The following is a 16,649-nucleotide window of genomic DNA, read 5'->3' as shown; positions in this document are numbered from 1 at the left end:
GGCTCCTCAGGGCTCAAGGCACTCACTGAATTATGTTTTCTTTCCCTTTTTTGCCGAGAGACTGAAAAGGGGAGAGAAAAAAAACTATTTGTTTGTCTTGTCTAATTTAATTTATGTTATTTATCAAATAGACAGGTTATTTGGGAAACCAGATGGACCCAGGCTAAAATCATCTGTATTTCCAACGTGTGAAAAATTATGTTGGAGTGGACACATGAAAAGCAGCGTGGAGCAGGTTTGGTGAGCACTCACCATGTGAGCTCTGCACCTCATCTGTCCCGGGCCTCTCATCAGTTGTCCCAGACCCATTATGAGGGTTAAAGGACAAAAAGAGCCCCAGGCACCCACGGGGGTGTCTTCCAGAGCAGCCATGTCACAATTATTTACCCTCCCTGGCTTTCACTCTGCTCACTGACTGGAGCATCCCTTCCCCAGGGATGGGTGGGGTGGGGTTTTGGGCCTAAATAAATGTTTTAGTTGGGTTTAGGAGCAGAGCAGGTAACTCTTTTCGGTGTCTGGTTTTTTCTCCTTTGGATCTTCTTGTTGGAAAAACAGGAGATGGAGAGCAGCACGGATGGCTGAAAGGGGACAGATAATGCAAAGACATACAGAAATAGAAAAGAAATGCACTAAAAGCGAGAGCCCTCTGTTACTAATGGGTTGGACACTGATTGCTGCTGATTGCCAAGAGCTGAACCTGGAGCAGCCCCCACCAGTGACCCTCCCTGTGCCCCAGGGCAGGACCAGGGCTGCTCCTGCCTGTGCACAGCCCAGACAAGCTCATGGCACAGAAAAAGCTCTGTGGCACCTGCAGGGTTTAGTGGGTGACCTGTAAGGCAGAAGTTTCATTCTGTATTAACTATTAGTCATTAATATTAATTCCAGCTCCGCGCGTGCTCCGTGCAGACAGACGTTCAGTCCTTGGGGGTTGTTATTTTCTCTTGTATCATCCAGAAGCCCAATTTAGGGCTGACTCCAGCTCTGCTTCTCCAGGCAGCAGAGATCTAAACCAGCTGTAATTAAAGAAAACGACATAAAAGATTGCAGGGTGTGTGTGGGGGGAGGGGGAATCAGTAAAATCTTACAGCTTTGCAAGAGATTAATTTTATTTTTAGCTAATATTTTTCTCTGCTCCTCAGGGCTGTTTTCATGCAACACGTTCTGTGCTGCTTCCCTTGCAGTGGCCCATTGATTTTCAATATTTGATGGTGTTTATGCACTTGGCTACAGGGGATCAGTATCTGAGGGGCAAGTCCACGTGTGTCCTCACAGCCTGAAAGCCACCTGTGGTACCCCAGGCCTCACCTTTGCCATGGGGATGCTGCACAGAGCCCAGAGCTCACACTCCACCCTGGCAGGGCTGTGGCTGCTGTGACAGGCCAGGTTCAGCCTGTAGGGGCACACAGCCCTGCCCTGCAGCATCGTCCTGCACTGCCCAGCAGTTTCCAGCTACCACTTCACAGACACTCGTTTCTGTGCAGGAAGAATAATTAACCACCAAGGCTTTAATGCCGCCTTTCCAACAGCTCAGGATCCAGAGGTGGCATTTCCACAGTCCTGCTTTACATGAAGCCTGAAGGAAACCCTCAACCTTTCCCAAATAACCACCACATTAGAGAAAAAAAATGACTTTTCCTTCCTTCCACCTCCTCCTCAGTAAGCCTGGATGGGGCAGAGGGGCCTAATTGTGCCTGGGAATGTGAAGTTCAGGAGCTGCCACTTGGGCTGGCTTTTTCCCAGTGCCAGCTCCAGGTTGGCACTGTGCTGGAAAGGGAAATGGCTGGGGGTCACTGAGACACCCTGAGCCCCCTGGCTGGCAGCACTGGGGTGCCTCAATGAGCCCCTCTCAGCAGCCTCCCAGTCAAGGATCCACAGAGAGGCTTTGGCATCCAAGACATCCATCCCATCCCATCCCATCCCATCCCATCCCATCCCATCCCATCCCATCCCATCCCATCCCATCCCATCCCATCCCATCCCATCCCATCCCATCCCATCCCATCCCATCCCATCCCATCCCAATCCCTGTGGCAGAGCCGTGGTGACCACAGCCAGCATTCCCAGCAGGATGCACATCCCAGCTCCTCCAGTGCCAGCACAGACCCTCCAGCCAAGGGCAACACCAACCCATCTGGCCACTGCTGTAAGAAGATAATTAACTCAATTAAACCCTCCATGTGGTCCCCATTTTGCGTGATGTGAGGGCGATGCTGGCGGTGCAAATCTCCAAATTTTGCACTCAGGATGAGCTCACAGCAGCACTGGGCTGCTTTGGGTGTCCTTTGCTCCACCTGCAGATTTGCTGAGGTGTGTGATCTTCAGAGCTGGGGTGACACCAGCCCCAAAGAATGGTTACATCTCCTGAGGTGTGACTGCAACCAGCCCCAGCCCCACCCACAGCGGTCGCTCTGTCCCTCCCCTACGCTCCAAAGGGAGAAGAAGATTAAATGGCATCAGGGTGGTTGGCAAAGACCCCTGAACATCTGCAGGGGTAAAGGCAGGGCTGGAGGAGCTGGGTTTGGAGCCCCTCAGCCAGCACCCAGCTCAAGTCTTGAGGGTTAGGACATGTCCCAGTGGCTGGGCCTTGCCCATGGCTCCTGCTGAAAGGCTGTGAGTGACACAGCTTGAATGGAAACTGGAGATGCCAAACCAAATCCCATCGTGGTGCTGGTGGTGACCCCAGGCTGGCAAGGCTGGTGCTGGCGGGCTGGCATGTGAGCCAGGCATTGGATCCACTCCCTAAAGCCACGGTGGCCAAGGGGTGATTTTAATTGAAAGTGCAGGACCTTACAGCAAAATCCTCACACAAATTTTGGCAAGGCCTCTCTTGAGGGCACGGGGCTGATGGTGTCCCACTGCCCTGGAGGACCAACATGACCCCCAGCAATGGGGGATGGCCAGAAGGGGACATTGCCCCCTCTGCTCTGCCCTGGTCCCCCACAGTCCCCAGCTCTGGGGCTGGGGCTGGCTGAGCCGCTGTTGCCGGGAGCCACATCCTGCAAGGGGAAGAGCCCTGCTCCCAACATCTGCTTGGCGTTTGTTTGTCTTTCATTCCCATTCCTGCCCTGCCTCCCCCTCCGCTTTCATCCCTCCATCTGCACAGGCCTAAAAATAGGGCCGTGGCCAGACTCGGTCTGTGCCTCATCAGCCTGTTGGTATGATCCCGTTTGTGGCCCCACAAAGTGGGGACAGGACCCACCAGTGTCCCTCAGATGCCACTTTCCTGCCACAGATGCCAAGTGGCTGTTCAGGGGTGCCTGCACCCCTGACTTTTGCCCTGGGCACTGTTCCCTGCTCCCAGCCCAAAATGCTCAATCCTGGGCATGGGGGATCTCAGGCTGAGCCTCCTGCCAGCCCTGCCTGGCCCCACTGCAGCACCTGGGCTGGGGATGACACCAACCTCAAAGGCGTCCTTGTGGCAGAGGGAAAGCAGAGAGGTGTCCCCAACCCTCCAGCTCATGTAGTCCCCAAAAGTGCCTGGGGTGAGGAAGGGGAGCCACGGGGACACTGCTATCAGCTGCCTGGGGCTGCGGCGGGACCTGGTTCTGCCACCTGGGCTGCTCTGGGGTCCCTGTGGGCTGCCCCAGAGGTCCCCAGGGGCTGCTCCGGGAGTTTCCACCCTCCTGCTCCCCAGGCAGGCTCATCCTCCCAGCCCCTCTGGAGTGTGGAGCAGGATGAGCATCAATTTGGCACGTCCTTGTGTCCCCCTGCCCCTTCCCTAAGTTGCTATGAATAAATCATTGTTTTATTAAAGAGAAGCAGCTGCTTTTTTTCGTCTCTTTCTATTTTTTTTTCTTTTTTGACACCCCACCCGTACCCACGGAGCCCTTTGGCACATGCTCGAACGCTGAAGCCCCATTGAGGGCCCCCAGAGCATAGCAATTGATACACAGAGATCCCCAAATCCTATTCAGGCCCCTCTTTTCTGCACGAGCAGCCTCTAAACAGCTCATTCACTGCTCTTTTTGTCGCCGGGGTTAAGTGGTTAAGTGTGTGTGGATCCCATAAAAGGCCTTTACTCCATGAAAAGCTATATTTACATTGTAATCACCAAAGAACTGTTTAGGCAGTCAATAGCGGGGCTGGGCGGCGGGGGCTCGGCGGCGTGTCCCTCTCCTCTCCCGCTGAGCCCCCCGGAGCAGGACTTTTGTGGGATTACGTCCCCCCTCGCCAGCTGCCGGGGGCCGCCGCTCTTTGTCTGGGCACAGCCCAGGCTCCCGGAGCTCCCGGAGCAGCATCCTGCATCCTGGTGGCCGCGGTCCCTCCGGCGGGGACAGCACCCCCGAGTCCCGCTCAGCGCCGGGGTGATCCCGGTGGGATGGTGGCTCCTGCGTGGCCTGAGTGCTGGGTGGCCGTGAAAACTCCTTGTGGAGCTCATCCCATCATCGCTGGGAGAATTAGGTGGGATATCAGGAGAAGGTTCTTCCCCCAGAGAGTGCTGGGCATGGGAATGGTCACAGCTCCAGGGCTGCCAGAGCTCCAGAACCTTCTGGCACCATCTCAGGCACAGGATGGGATTGTTGGGGTGTCCTGTGCAGGGCTAAGAGCTCCAGAACCTTCTGGCACCATCTCAGGCACAGGGTGGGATTGTTGGGGTGTCCTGTGCAGGGCTAAGAGCTCCAGAACCTTCGGGCACCATCTCAGGCACAGGGTGGGATTGTTGGGGTGTCCTGTGCAGGGCTAAGAGCTGGACTCAATGATCCTTGTGGATCCTTTCCAACTCAGGATATTCCATGATTCATGTGATTAACCAACCTCCCTGGTACCCCGTGAGTGAAGTGTGAGCTAAAATTTTATCACTTTTACAAGATTAATTGAGCACAGCCAAGAATGGCAAAAGCAAAATTAATTCACTGAGAGCAAGGCAAGGGCTTCCCTTTCCACCAGCAGCGATTCCCATGTAATCAATTAGATGATGTTCCTGATATCCCTGTCAGGAACGCGCCTGCTGTCCCCACACGGGAGCAAATATTCCTAACAGCAGCACTCCAAGAGTAAATAGGGGAGAATCCCCCCATATTCCCCTGGAAACCCCCGTGAGGTGTGCCCAGGAGGGATCAGCACTGAGACAGCCAGGGGGAATGGGAGGCTGCATCCCTGCAGGCACCTGGATAGGGATGGAGGTGGGGATAAGGTCAGGAACGAGGCTGGAGATGAGAATGGGATGGAATAAAATGGGAGTGGGGATGAGAATGAGGATGGGGATATTTCTGCCAGACAATGCCAGCAGAGATGCCTGTTGAAGAGCAGTTCCAAACCACACTGATCCCATCACAAACCACAGGGAGTGAGGTGGGCACAGCCCGTGGGACATGGCCACCAGCTCCGGGGTGCTGGAGTGAGGTAGAAAAACTCCACTTGGTGACTTGGTGGGGGCTCCCTTCCCCTGCTGTGTTTGCTCCTGAGAAACAGAAATTGGGATGTTTTCACCATTCTGTTACATGCTCCAGCTTTTCCTGATGCCTCCTGTGAGCTTTGTGGTACAAAAAGTTTAGAAGTCTTTTACTGCACCCTTTTGCCCAACAGGAATTGGAATCGTGAGGCTGAACACACTGGTTTAGTGAAGAAGGTGACTTTAGCAGGAGGGCAAAATCCCCATTGATGGAGTTCCTGGCTCCAGCACATCCTGAAGGATGACATTCCCTGGATGCAGCTGGCACAAAGGTGCCTGGTGCCCTGTGTGCCCCTGTGCCATGCCCTGCACTGGCAGCACCATATTTCCAGCATCACGGCTGGATCCTGTGGCACCAGCACCAGCTCTGCTCCCTGCCCTGCCTTGCTGAGCCATTCACATCATCCCAGGGTTTTGTTTTCCCTCTGCTTTGGCTCCTGCCTGGATTTTTCAAAGGCTCCGGAGCAGCGAGCGCCCTTCCTCCCCCGGCCGGCGCACATTGTTCGAATTAGTGCCTAAATGAAAGGATATTGTTGGTTCCTGTTGGGAGATAATAACCTCGGTAGCAGAGGGAATTTCACCCATGCAGAGAGAATTTGCCGGGCTGTTCCCGCCAGCAGAGCCCCTCGCCGGGGTCCGTCTCGCTGGGACAGCGGCTGCTGGGAATGGATCTGCCAGGAAGTGAGGGTTTATCTTGGCATGCCGCTCTAATTGTGAAAACTCTGCTTTCTGACCTCAAAAATGTGCCACCGCTCCCCGTCTGGCACGGGGGCACCTGTGGCACGGCACAGCTGGGATAGCAGCGGTTGCCAGCCATGATCCCCGTGGAAAAGTTCCCAAATTCTTATGGGATTTTGGTTTTCCCTCTTCCTTCCCATCCGTCTGCCTTCTCTCATGGCTTAAGGAGATGTGAAGCCCTTGCCATGCCAAGTGGAAGTGGAAGAAAGAGAAAGGAAAATATACCCAGAGAATGGAAATCCCAGTATTTCCATTTTTACTCAAGCACAGAGGATTTCAAGCATATGGAAAACATCCTTGTCAGCCCAAAATTCACCTTCTGCTCCTTTTTTTTTTTTTTGTTATGGGGATGCCAAGTGGCTTCTGCTGCCTCAGTGACCATCCCCAGGTAGCTGTGGCAGGTGCTGGTGGTGTGGAGCTCACAGGGACACAGGGACAAGCACAGTGGCACCTGGACAATGCCAGGGCAGGAGGGGATGGGCTGTGGGACCCCCATGGGGACCCTGTTCCTTGCACCAGTGCTGAGCCAACATCCAGCCATCCCACCTGGCTTCAACATGGACAGTCATTTCATTTTACACCCCAAATTTTAATTTTTTTTCTTAGCCAGTTGTGCTCTGATTTAATTTTTAACAGATGTTTTGACTTGTTATAGGTGAAGGAAAAATAACTCAAAGTGTTTCTTGATTAGAGCTTGTTCAATGTTTTCTAGTGGAGCTGTTTCCACATCAGAAAATCCTGACTATGTGCAATCAAACATTTAATTTCCATGGACACAATATCAGAGGATTCCTTCAGGTTAGAATCTGTTACAGTTATTAATCAAAGCGGCGCAGCTGAAATGAAACCTTTTATTGAATGTTGTGACAAAGGGATAAATTAAAGCATTTCTGGAATGTATCAGATTTGGGTCCAAGGCTGAAATTTCAAAATCCTGACGTTTTTTCTGCGTTATGAGGTCCAAATGTGGAGCCTTTCTGAGTCAGAGCAAGTGTGCAGCCCTTGGGGGGTGCTGGGAGCTGCGGGGGCATCACCGCTCCATGGGCAGGGAGGGAGGGGACGATCCCGCGGCTCCGAGGGGTCGGGACTGCAGCACAAATTGCACATCCCCTCCCCAATTAATGACCAATTAATGTCCCTTCCAGGGACACACAGCCAGGATCCCGCGGGAATGTTTCCCTGCGCGCCGCGGGCTCGGAACAGCCAGGGGACACAAATAAAAAATATATGCTTCGAGGTTTTCATCCCCGAATCCTTCCCTGGAGAGCTCTGCCTGCAGCCAGGCGGGGTTGGGAGCGTGGCTGGAGCAGATTTGAGGAGCCCAAGGCGGGGACCCGCCCGCGGCTCTGGGAGGTGACGCCGAGGGGCAAAGCCACCCGGAGGCACCGGCTGCGGCGAGCGCCCGTCCCTCCCCCGTCCTTCCCATTTCCCAAACAATTTCCTCATCGGACCTTTCTGTCTGGAGTTTATTAGTGATTCACAGGCCAAGAGGAAATGGTGATTTTTGGGTCCCGCTCTGATGGGAGGGGTGGAGTCGGCAGCGATATTCCCCTTTTGTGGCTCGGCAGAGGAAACGTCAGCGGGAGCCAGCCCCGCTCCCCTGGCACAGCCCTGCCAAGAGAAATCCATTTTTGGGGCGGTTTTAGGAAAGCAAAGAGTGAGGAGGATTCTTCCTCAGTATGAGTGCTTTGGCAAGGGGGATCTCTGTCCCCGCTGGGTGACATTGCTGCGTGTCCCAATGTCCCCATCCCTGGTGGCTCATCACACCTCCGCTGGGCTCCCTGGCCCTGCAGCCCTTTCCTCCTCCTCCTCCTCCTCCTCCTCCTCCTCCTCCTCCTCCTCCTCCGGTGCTACCCACGGGCTGATTTTTGGGGCTGGGAGCTGCTGCAGTGAGCAGGCTCTGACCTCCAGGCTGGCCTCCCTGGGATTCACAGCTCCTCTGAAATCCAATCTGGCTGCAGATTCCTGGCATTTTTCACCAAATACAGCGCATCTGCCACTGCTTTTGATTCTGATTGAAAAGGAATTCGAGTTACAGGTAGACATCAGGCAGCTGGACCAAGAGGGGCTGGGGAATGGGGACCAGGGTCACCTGGATCCAGCCCCCTCTGCCGTTTCCCCAGCCTTCAAGTGGTGTTTTCCCCAGAAAAACCTGTGAGAAATGCAGGCCGTGGAATGCTGTGCGTGAGAGCTGGGGCTGGGGATGAGGATGGAGCAAGGCCAGGAATGGGGCTGGGCTGGCAGTGATGCTTCTTCCCTCCAGAGAGCTTTTCCGGCCCTCTCCAGAGAGGAACACCAGCACTTGTACAGCCTGGGGTTGCTTTTCATTTCCTCAGCCTAAAAAAAATGACCTATGGAGCTATGAAAATAAGAGCGTTGTTTTTAAATTTTGTGAGGCCAAGGGAACAAACCTGTTAAAAGCATCCTCCTCCTCTTCCTCTCTCCATCTGCAGGACCTGCTACTGCTCCCAACTCGAGGTTTTCCAGCCCCAGCTCTGCAGTCACAAATATAAAAAAAATTTAATTTTTTTAAAATTTAAAGGGCAGCATGGTGGTCCCAGTGGTTCCTGATCCCACTGGCAATGCTGGACCTGAATCCTCAGTCCTTGTGAAGCCCCTCACAGCCAGGTTCATCCATGGCCACCTTGCCCAGAGACGTCACCCCTGGCTCTGACCCAATGCTCAGCCCCAATTTCAGCTGGCAGTGGGGAGAGCTTCTTCCCCAGAGCCCCCTCACTCCCCTCCCCTTGTATTTACCCGAATGTGTTTACAATTACAGGGAATGCCAGGGCAGGCAGAGCGCCGTGGCCAGCGAGTCAGCGTCGGGGCAGTGCGGGCTGGAGGTCAGCACACTGTTTACTTTAATTTCTCTGAGAGCTTTTTGGGAGATTTCCCTCCTCCATTATTAAACTCAGATGAGCCGCTGGGGAGGTTAGGTCGCATGTGGTTCAGGGCACTTTTTTCTTTTGTAATTTTTTTTTTTTTTTTTTTTTTTTTTTTGTATTTGCAATGTTTTGCCCTTAACTCTTTCGGTACAAGCTGCCCATCTCAGCACTGATGAGCCCATGGGTGGGATGGTGGCTTCTGGATGAGCTGTGACCTGGGCTGGTGCTGGAGTGCTCAAGGCTTGAAGATGCCAGCATGAGCCCATCCGAGCATCACTGAGAGGTTTAGGTTGGCTAGCAGGAAAAAGTTCTATCCCCAGAAGGTGGTGGAGCACTGACCAGGCTTCCCAGGGAATGGTCACAGCCCCAAGGCTGCCAGAACTCCAGAAGCATTTGGAAAATGCTCTCAGGGATGTGATGGGATCCTCGGGGTGTTTCTGTGCAGAGGGCAGGGGGGCTGCAGGCAGAACCTGAGGAGCAGCAGCCCCAGCACTGGCCTGCTCCTGCACCCCCGGCTCCCAGCAAGGCATCCCCAGCCCACCTTGCAGCCCAGGGCAGGTTTGAGCTCTGGTGCCTCCCTCCCAGCAGAGGGGTCAGGACTGGCTGTGGTCACGACAGGGGCTGATGTCATGCAGGCACGGGGCCAAGTGCCAGGGCTCCTTCTGGGACCAATTTGGTTCGTGGCCCGTGGCACGCTGCAGCAGGACGCGCGGCAGATGAGAAGCAGACGGCGGCTGCCCTGAGCAGGGTGAGCACAGGCAGTGGGATTGAAGGATGATTTCCATGGCCAGTGCCACGCTCCCATCTCTGGCACGTCCCTGTGATGGCGCCAGGTCTCTGCTGGTGCGAGGTCACAGAGGCTCCCCCAGCCAGGACAGGCCCTGAGGCCAGGGAAGGCCACGGCATCAGAGCCCCAGGGAATGGCCCTGGTGGAGTAATCTGTGCCAGTGCCTTCTGGAGCAGCTCCAGTGGGTCACCCAGCACCCTTCTCCCTTCCAAGCCCAGCGTCCCCAGCTCCAAAACCCCAGCGCATCAAGTCCTGTGCTCAGCGTTCTTAAATAATTTTTAATTTCCTGGAGAGAAAGCTTTTAATTTATTTCTGGAACAAAGTGGGGGAAGGGGAGGGGAAGATTACTCTGAAGTCCATCATTGAGCCCCCTCCACTTCCAAACCTGCCCTTTCCAACTGTCCCCAAAAGGACCAGACCAGCCCTCCCTGTGTCCCCATGTCCCCTCTGTGCTGTGCCCCAAGCTGGGGTTCCCTGCTCTGGGGTTCCCCAGAGTGTCCCCACAGGCAGGTCCTTGCAGCAAGAGACAACTGTGGCTGAGGGGACACTGGCTCGCAGAGGAACGGAACTGTTTTCACAGCAGGAAGCAGCAAATCCTGATGGTCTCCATCAGATACAGGCAATCCCAGGAGCTGGGCTGAACCTGAGCTGCACCAGTGCAAAATCCCAGTGAGACAGACCCCTAAAAACTCCTGGATCCCTCTGTGAGCCCAGAACTTACCTGGCTTTCACTGTGGTTGGCATTTGGGGGAAGAACCCCAAACCCCCCAATCCAGTGGAGCCAGAGCCAGGGCAGCAGGTTTGCAGCAGGCTCCAGCTCCTGTTGGCCTGCGGGGATTCCTGGGGTGGGGACAAGCAAAGCTGAGAGACGAGCAAACCCTGTTCTGCCCTGAAGCCAAACTCCAGTGGCACTCATGGTTTTCTGTGCTATTGAAATCTAAACTGGAGATGGGAAAGGCCTGTTTGGGATGTGCCTCTTGGTAAACCAGGGGAGAAGGTCCCTGAAAGGATCAAAATTCCCTCTGTGCTCTCAGTGATGAAAATTTCACTGTTTGAGTTCAGGCCACGATGGGAGTGAAGCCCAGAGTAGCACAAAGCAAAGGCTGGGCTGATGGCAAAGGCTGAACTAAGCCCAAACTCCTGTTTGTGTCCTGCCCATTCCCAGATGCCTGAGTCAGCTCCTGCCTTTCCTGTGTGACGGGAAGGGTTTGTTCCTTTAATCCCAGGTTTCCCCTGGAGCTGCAGCCCAAGTGTCCCAGTTACAGCTCTTGGTCCTGCCCCTCTGACTGCTCCTCCATGGAGCTGTTGAAGCCTTTGGAGCAGCCAGGAGCAGGAGAAGCTGTCAAGGGGCCTGTCAGGCAGAGAAATCAAAACAACATATTTATCACTCACATATTCCACTGCTCTAAACTCTCACAATGTCATGGGGGAACCTCTGCTCTCAGGGTTTCTCCCACTCCTACATCCCACCTCCAACAACCCAGAGCTTTCAAAAAGATCTTAGTCCACCCTGCAAGCACCTCCATTCCTCCTTCCCTCTCCCGGGGCAGTTGAGAGGCACCGAGCCTGGGTCTGAGCTGTGGAGTTCTCGGGATGCCGGTGCCGGGTCTATCCCGGAGCTCTCACGGGAGGACAGGGAAGGGCCCATCGGGTGATCCGGCAGGAGATGGGACCATCCCTGCCCGGGGCAGCTCTGGGGGTGACTGGGGAGTGTGTGGCTGCCCCCACCGCGGTTCCCAGCCCCACAAAGCCTCTTTTTATCTCCGGAGACGCTCCCGGTGCTTCATGTGACCCCCGCGCCGGGCGGGGGCTCGTGGGAAGCGTTTGATGTTCCTGAGCCTTTTTCTTTCCCAGTGAGGACACCCCGGCTCCGGGCGAGGGGAATAAAGAACCCACTGAGCGCTCAGCGCCATCCCCATCCCCACGGGGACCTGCTGAGGCTCACGGGACCCTCGGGCCGGTGGGAAGGAGCCAGAGTGTCCCAACTCAGCCACCCTGCCCGTGTCGGGAGCACCCACCAGCACCCACCCAGCACCGGGGGGCTCCAGCTCCTTCTCCCTGACACGGCTGGGAGTTTTCCCCTTTCCCCTGGAGGACAACGGAGGGAGTTTCTCTAGGGATGCTGTGGGTGACCATGGACCCATAGGGATACAGAGTCACGGCAGCGGGAGCGGGCAGCAGCGCGGGGCACCGGGCAGGACCGGGCATCCTCGTTTTCCCCAAGCATCCCGCTGGCCCCGAGCATCCCTGCCGTCCCCCCTCAACATCCCTGCCCCCCAAAACATCCCTGTCCTCCCCCGCATCCCCATCCCCTCCCAGCATCCCCGTCCCCCCCCAGCCGCCCCGCCGGCGCCGTCGGAAGTGCGGCCGTGACACCTCCCCACGCGGGGCCGCTTCCGCTCCCGCTCCCACCCGCGGCGGCGGCGGCGGCAGCGCACGGAGCCCGGGCTGGAACCGGGACCGGGGCCGGAGCGGGGCTGCACCGGGGCGGTGAGTGCTCGGGGCCGGGCGGTGCGAGCGGAGCGCGGCGGCGGCTCCCGGGGGTCGCGGCTCCCGGGGGTCGCGGCTCCCGGGGGTCGCGGCTCCCGGGGGTCGCGGCTCCCGGGGGTCGCGGCTCCCGGGGGTCGCGGCTCCCGGGGGTCGCGGCTCCCGGGGGTCGCGGCCCGCCCCTGGCCGGGCTGCGGTTCTGGGGGGCTCTGCGGAGGCTCTGCGGGGGCAGCGGGATCCCCGGCGGGGCTGGGGCGCAGGAGGCTCTGCGGGGCTCTGCGGGGCTCTGCGGGGCTCTGCGGGGCTCTGCGGGGCAGAGATGCTCCCCGGCTCGGCCCCCCGGCAGAGCAGCCCGCGGGGGAAGCGCTCCCATGGGCTGCGGCTCTTGTGCGGGGTTTTCTGGGGGTGTCACCCAGCCCTGCACCGAGCAGGTGTCAGTGCGGGGGGCCCGGGGTTCCAGGCCTCTGGCAGCACCCTGAGCTGGGCACGGGCTCCTCCTGCGCCCCTCCTGCTGCCCCGCCGCTGTCCGGGGTCAGCCCGGGACACCCGATGCGTTCCTTCCTGCCATTCCTGTGGGCGCGTCCTTGTCGGAGAGGGCTCCGAGAGCGCCTCTCGCTGCCCGTGACCCGGCAGGGGAGGTGGGATAACCTTTCCTTTTCTGGGCCAGTCTGTTCCCAGTCCTGCAGAGAAGGAAGGCCAGTGGGGTCACCTGGTTTGGGCGCAGGTGGAGGTCAGCCCCACATCCTGATGCAGGGCTGGAGACAGAGGTTGTGCAGAGGAGTCCGGGCAGTCTCAGCTGCTGAAAGACAATTTATTGCTGTTGGGAAAGCATCTCCTTCCAAACACACCTTTACCAGCATGGAATTAATTGCATCTGCCACAGCCCAAATGCTGGCAGCAAGCAGCACGTGCCTGTGCCCCGTGATGCCCCTTGGCATCCCCAAGGGATGCTGCAGGAACATGGGCTTGGACTGCAGCTCTCAGGGGAGACAGATGGGATGGGAGGTGGCTCCTTGAGCTTCTGCATCAGGTGGGAGGATGCCCTTGGATGAGTGGCATCCCTGCCTATGGCAAGGGATGGGAACTAAATGAGCTTTAAGGTCTCTTCCAACCCAGTCCCTTCCATGATTCTATGATGTTGCATGGGGACATGCTGAGAGCAGCAGTCAAACACCCAGGAATGCTGACCCCACGATAGGTCCAGGACCTTTAAAGAAGTAAATAAATTTAAGAGCATGTTTTCCCCTGCTGTAGCTACCCTGAGCTCTGGTTGTGCCAGCCCAGGTGCCCTCAGGCGTGTCACGGCTCCGTGTCTCTCTTGCAGGCAGGACACCGGCGAGATGTTTGCTGTGTGCCCAGCAAACCCCCCATTCCAGCAGGGCCGGGGGGGCCCAGGGCCGGGCACGGCCATCCCAGGGGCCGGACACGGGCCCGACTCCAACTCCAACTTCGTGGGAGAGGTGTGTGACAGCAACGAGAACTGGAGCCAGCCAGCGCCGGGGTCCCCGCCCGAGGAGGGCTCCAGCCGGAGTGAAAACACCGCAAATCCGTCTGATAATCTGCTGTTATTAATGCAGAGACAGATGGTCCAGGGCCGGCTCAGGGACACCGCCCCGGGCCTGGGGGACGTGTGCCCCGAGCAGGGGGTGCGCAGCCCCCCCGAGGGAGCAGAGGTCAGCGGGGCAGGGGGACAAAACCCTGCTGAGGAGGAGGCCGGGGGATGCATCAAGCCCCCGAGCTCCCCTGCAGAGGACAACGGCTACGCCAGCAGCTCCCTCAGCATCGACAGCCCCGAGAGCACCTGCAGCACCACCTGGGACCCTCCCGCCTCTGCCCCCCAAGCCAGGAGCCCCCCTGAGGCAGGGCTGGCTGCGCCTGAGCTGGGGACCCTCTTCCCGGCTCTGGCAGAGGCCGTGCAGCACCTCCAGGACAAGGAGCGCTTCAAGGAGCAGGAGAAGGAGAAGCACCACATCCAGCTGGTGATGTACCGGCGCCTGGCCCTGCTGCGCTGGATCCACAGCCTGCAGCAGAGAGTCGTGGACCAGCAGAACCGCTTGCAGGAGAGTTTTGACACCATCCTGGATAATCGCAAGGAGCTGATCCGCTGCATGCAGCAGGGCCCAGCCTGCCTCGCTGCCGCGGCTGCCCCTGGCCCCTGAGGCGTGGATGGCCCCTGGATGGTGTGGCATTGGCTGGTGGCATCTCCATCCTGTGCCAAGCACTCACCGGGCCCCTGGGTGCCCACCCTGCCCTTCCCATCTCTCTCCAAGCCAGCCAGGAGTCCCCAAAGTGTTCATCTCCATTACCCCTCTGCGCTGGAATTTGTTTTGTCCTGCACTCAGGTCTGGGGTGGCACTGGGCTGAGCTGACCTCAGGACCGTGGGGTTTGCAGAGCCCGAGGTGACCAGGCTCATCTTTAAACCTAGTCTAGTCCATTGTTGAGCCTGGCTTAGCCACACCAGTGCTGGGATGGCTTCATCCCCACATCCCACCTGCACTGGTGCAGCCACAGCCCAGCCCTGGTAATTTCTGCTTGTTGGTGAGAGTGAGGTGTCCTGGGCCATGAGAGAGAAAAAAAAAATCATTCTGAAAAGTGACCTCAGAATGCCGAAAAGTAAATTTGAGTCAAATGGTCCAACACCAATACATGTTTTTAATGTCAGTATTAGAGAAAAGTTAATTTAGGTCTATGTGTGTGTGCACGTCTGTCTGCTGTGGGCGATGCTCTCACTCAGTGCATGATCCCAAAGCTATTCATGAACTTGTGGTGTTGGTGTTTATATTAATTTATCGTTTGAGAGCAAAGAGAATATTTTTTTTTGAATCTGCATTTTATCCAGCAAGAGCTGTACACAGAACCCAAAGAACAATTGTCTTAACTAGAGATGGAAAAGGAGCTGCTGTGTGTTTGCTGTGCTTTGCTGTGCATCCATAGGACACATATTCCATTCCAGTGCTGACATGGAGGAGCAGCAGTGGGCAGTGAGGGCTGAGCCAGAGGGGTCTGCACTCCCCATCCTGCCCTGTTGCCAAGCAAAGCCAGGCACTGATTCCATTTCTCATCTGCAGAGGAGGGTGATGAGGGATTCCATCCTCCCAGCCAAGCTGCTCCCTCCCATCAGAGGAGCTGCTCCACCAGGAGCCCAGCAAACAGCAGAGCCTGCAGCCTGCTCAGATCCTGGCACCCACCACCCACCAGGTGCCCCTGGACTGTGGATAAACAACCATGGCCAAGCCCACCCGTGACCCCCATGGGGCACAGCCAGGCTCTGCTCCCCCTGGGGCTGCTCCCAGGGATGAACTGAGGAGATCCACGAAAATCCTCTTCCCAAAAGGACATTTTGGTGGCGAAGGGTGCACTCAAATCAAAACAACCTGTGCCAGCTCTGGAGGATTCTGGCAGCTTCTCCCAAGGCTCGTGCTGCCCTCCCCTCCCTTCTGCTCGCTCGTGTCCAACGCCTGCTGCCTCTGTCCTATCCCAGACCTGTGATCGTGGGCATGTTGCACACCTTAATAAAAGCCTTGGAGCTGAAGGAGCTGAGCCCCAGCTGGATTTGTTTCTTCCTTTCCCTTCCCAAGCCTGCCAGGCTGGAGTGAGCGCAGCTGGGACTGTGGGCAGGTCGAAGGCACAGGTCTTGGCACCTTCCTCCCATCCCTGCATCCCTGGGCATGCTGTGCCAGCTCTGGCAGTTCATCCAGGCTCAATTTTTAAGGTTTTTTCAAACACCGGTGTGTGTTGCTCCTCCCCTCTCTCCCAGGGGCAGCAGGGGTGCAGTCTGAGTGCAGGATTTACTTTCTGCCCTAGGAGAATGTGGCTGGAACTGGGGGGACTGGATTCCCAAATTCCTGGCACCCTGCCCTGCGGCCCTGCTGGTGGGGAGGGCTGGGGGCAGCTCCGGGTGATGGGGCTGGCAGATAACAACACCTGAGTGTTGACCCAAAGGTGACTTTGCCTCAGGCCTCACAGAGATTAACTAGAGATGAAAAACCAAGGCTGGAGCAGCCCTTTGAACCCTCCCTCACCTTTCCCCCCACGCCTTCCTGCTTCTCCTTTCCAGCCTCTGAATCTGTGGGAATCCAGGGATGCAATTCAGGGATCCATGTGCACACACAGCAAGGCATGAAGGGCAGAGTGGCCACATTTTTCCATCCTCATCCGTGGCCTACAGCTGGAGCTGCCAGGAGGTTTGTCTGAGCCCTCAGGGGTTCCATAGGATGTGGGGTGCTCCTGTCTGAGCCCATTTTTCATCCACTTTCCATGGAGCCCATGCTCTGTCAGGTTTGGGGGAACATGAGCCCTCCCAGCCCCGCAGCGAGGCTGAGAGATTCTCTGTTTATCTTGGTCAAATGCTTTACACAA

At 56.9% G+C, this 16,649-nt stretch overlaps 1 protein-coding gene across 1 annotated transcript; it reads left to right on the top strand.

Moving 5' to 3' along the window:
• The first annotated feature begins 12,164 nt into the window (after positions 1-12,164).
• C24H1orf216 (chromosome 24 C1orf216 homolog) lies at positions 12,165-15,836 on the top strand. Its single transcript, XM_063418959.1, has 2 exons — positions 12,165-12,292; positions 13,614-15,836. Exon 2 carries the CDS (start codon positions 13,630-13,632, stop codon positions 14,446-14,448), a length of 819 nt encoding a protein of 272 aa, XP_063275029.1. The 5' UTR covers positions 12,165-12,292; positions 13,614-13,629; the 3' UTR covers positions 14,449-15,836.
• Positions 15,837-16,649: the final 813 nt, after the last annotated feature.

This window comes from Prinia subflava, chromosome 24 (assembly GCF_021018805.1).
Source record: "Prinia subflava isolate CZ2003 ecotype Zambia chromosome 24, Cam_Psub_1.2, whole genome shotgun sequence".
In the NCBI taxonomy this organism is placed as follows: domain Eukaryota; kingdom Metazoa; phylum Chordata; class Aves; order Passeriformes; family Cisticolidae; genus Prinia; species Prinia subflava.
The sequence above is the reverse complement of the archived record's forward strand: the minus strand, read 5'-3'. Positions and strand labels throughout refer to the sequence as shown.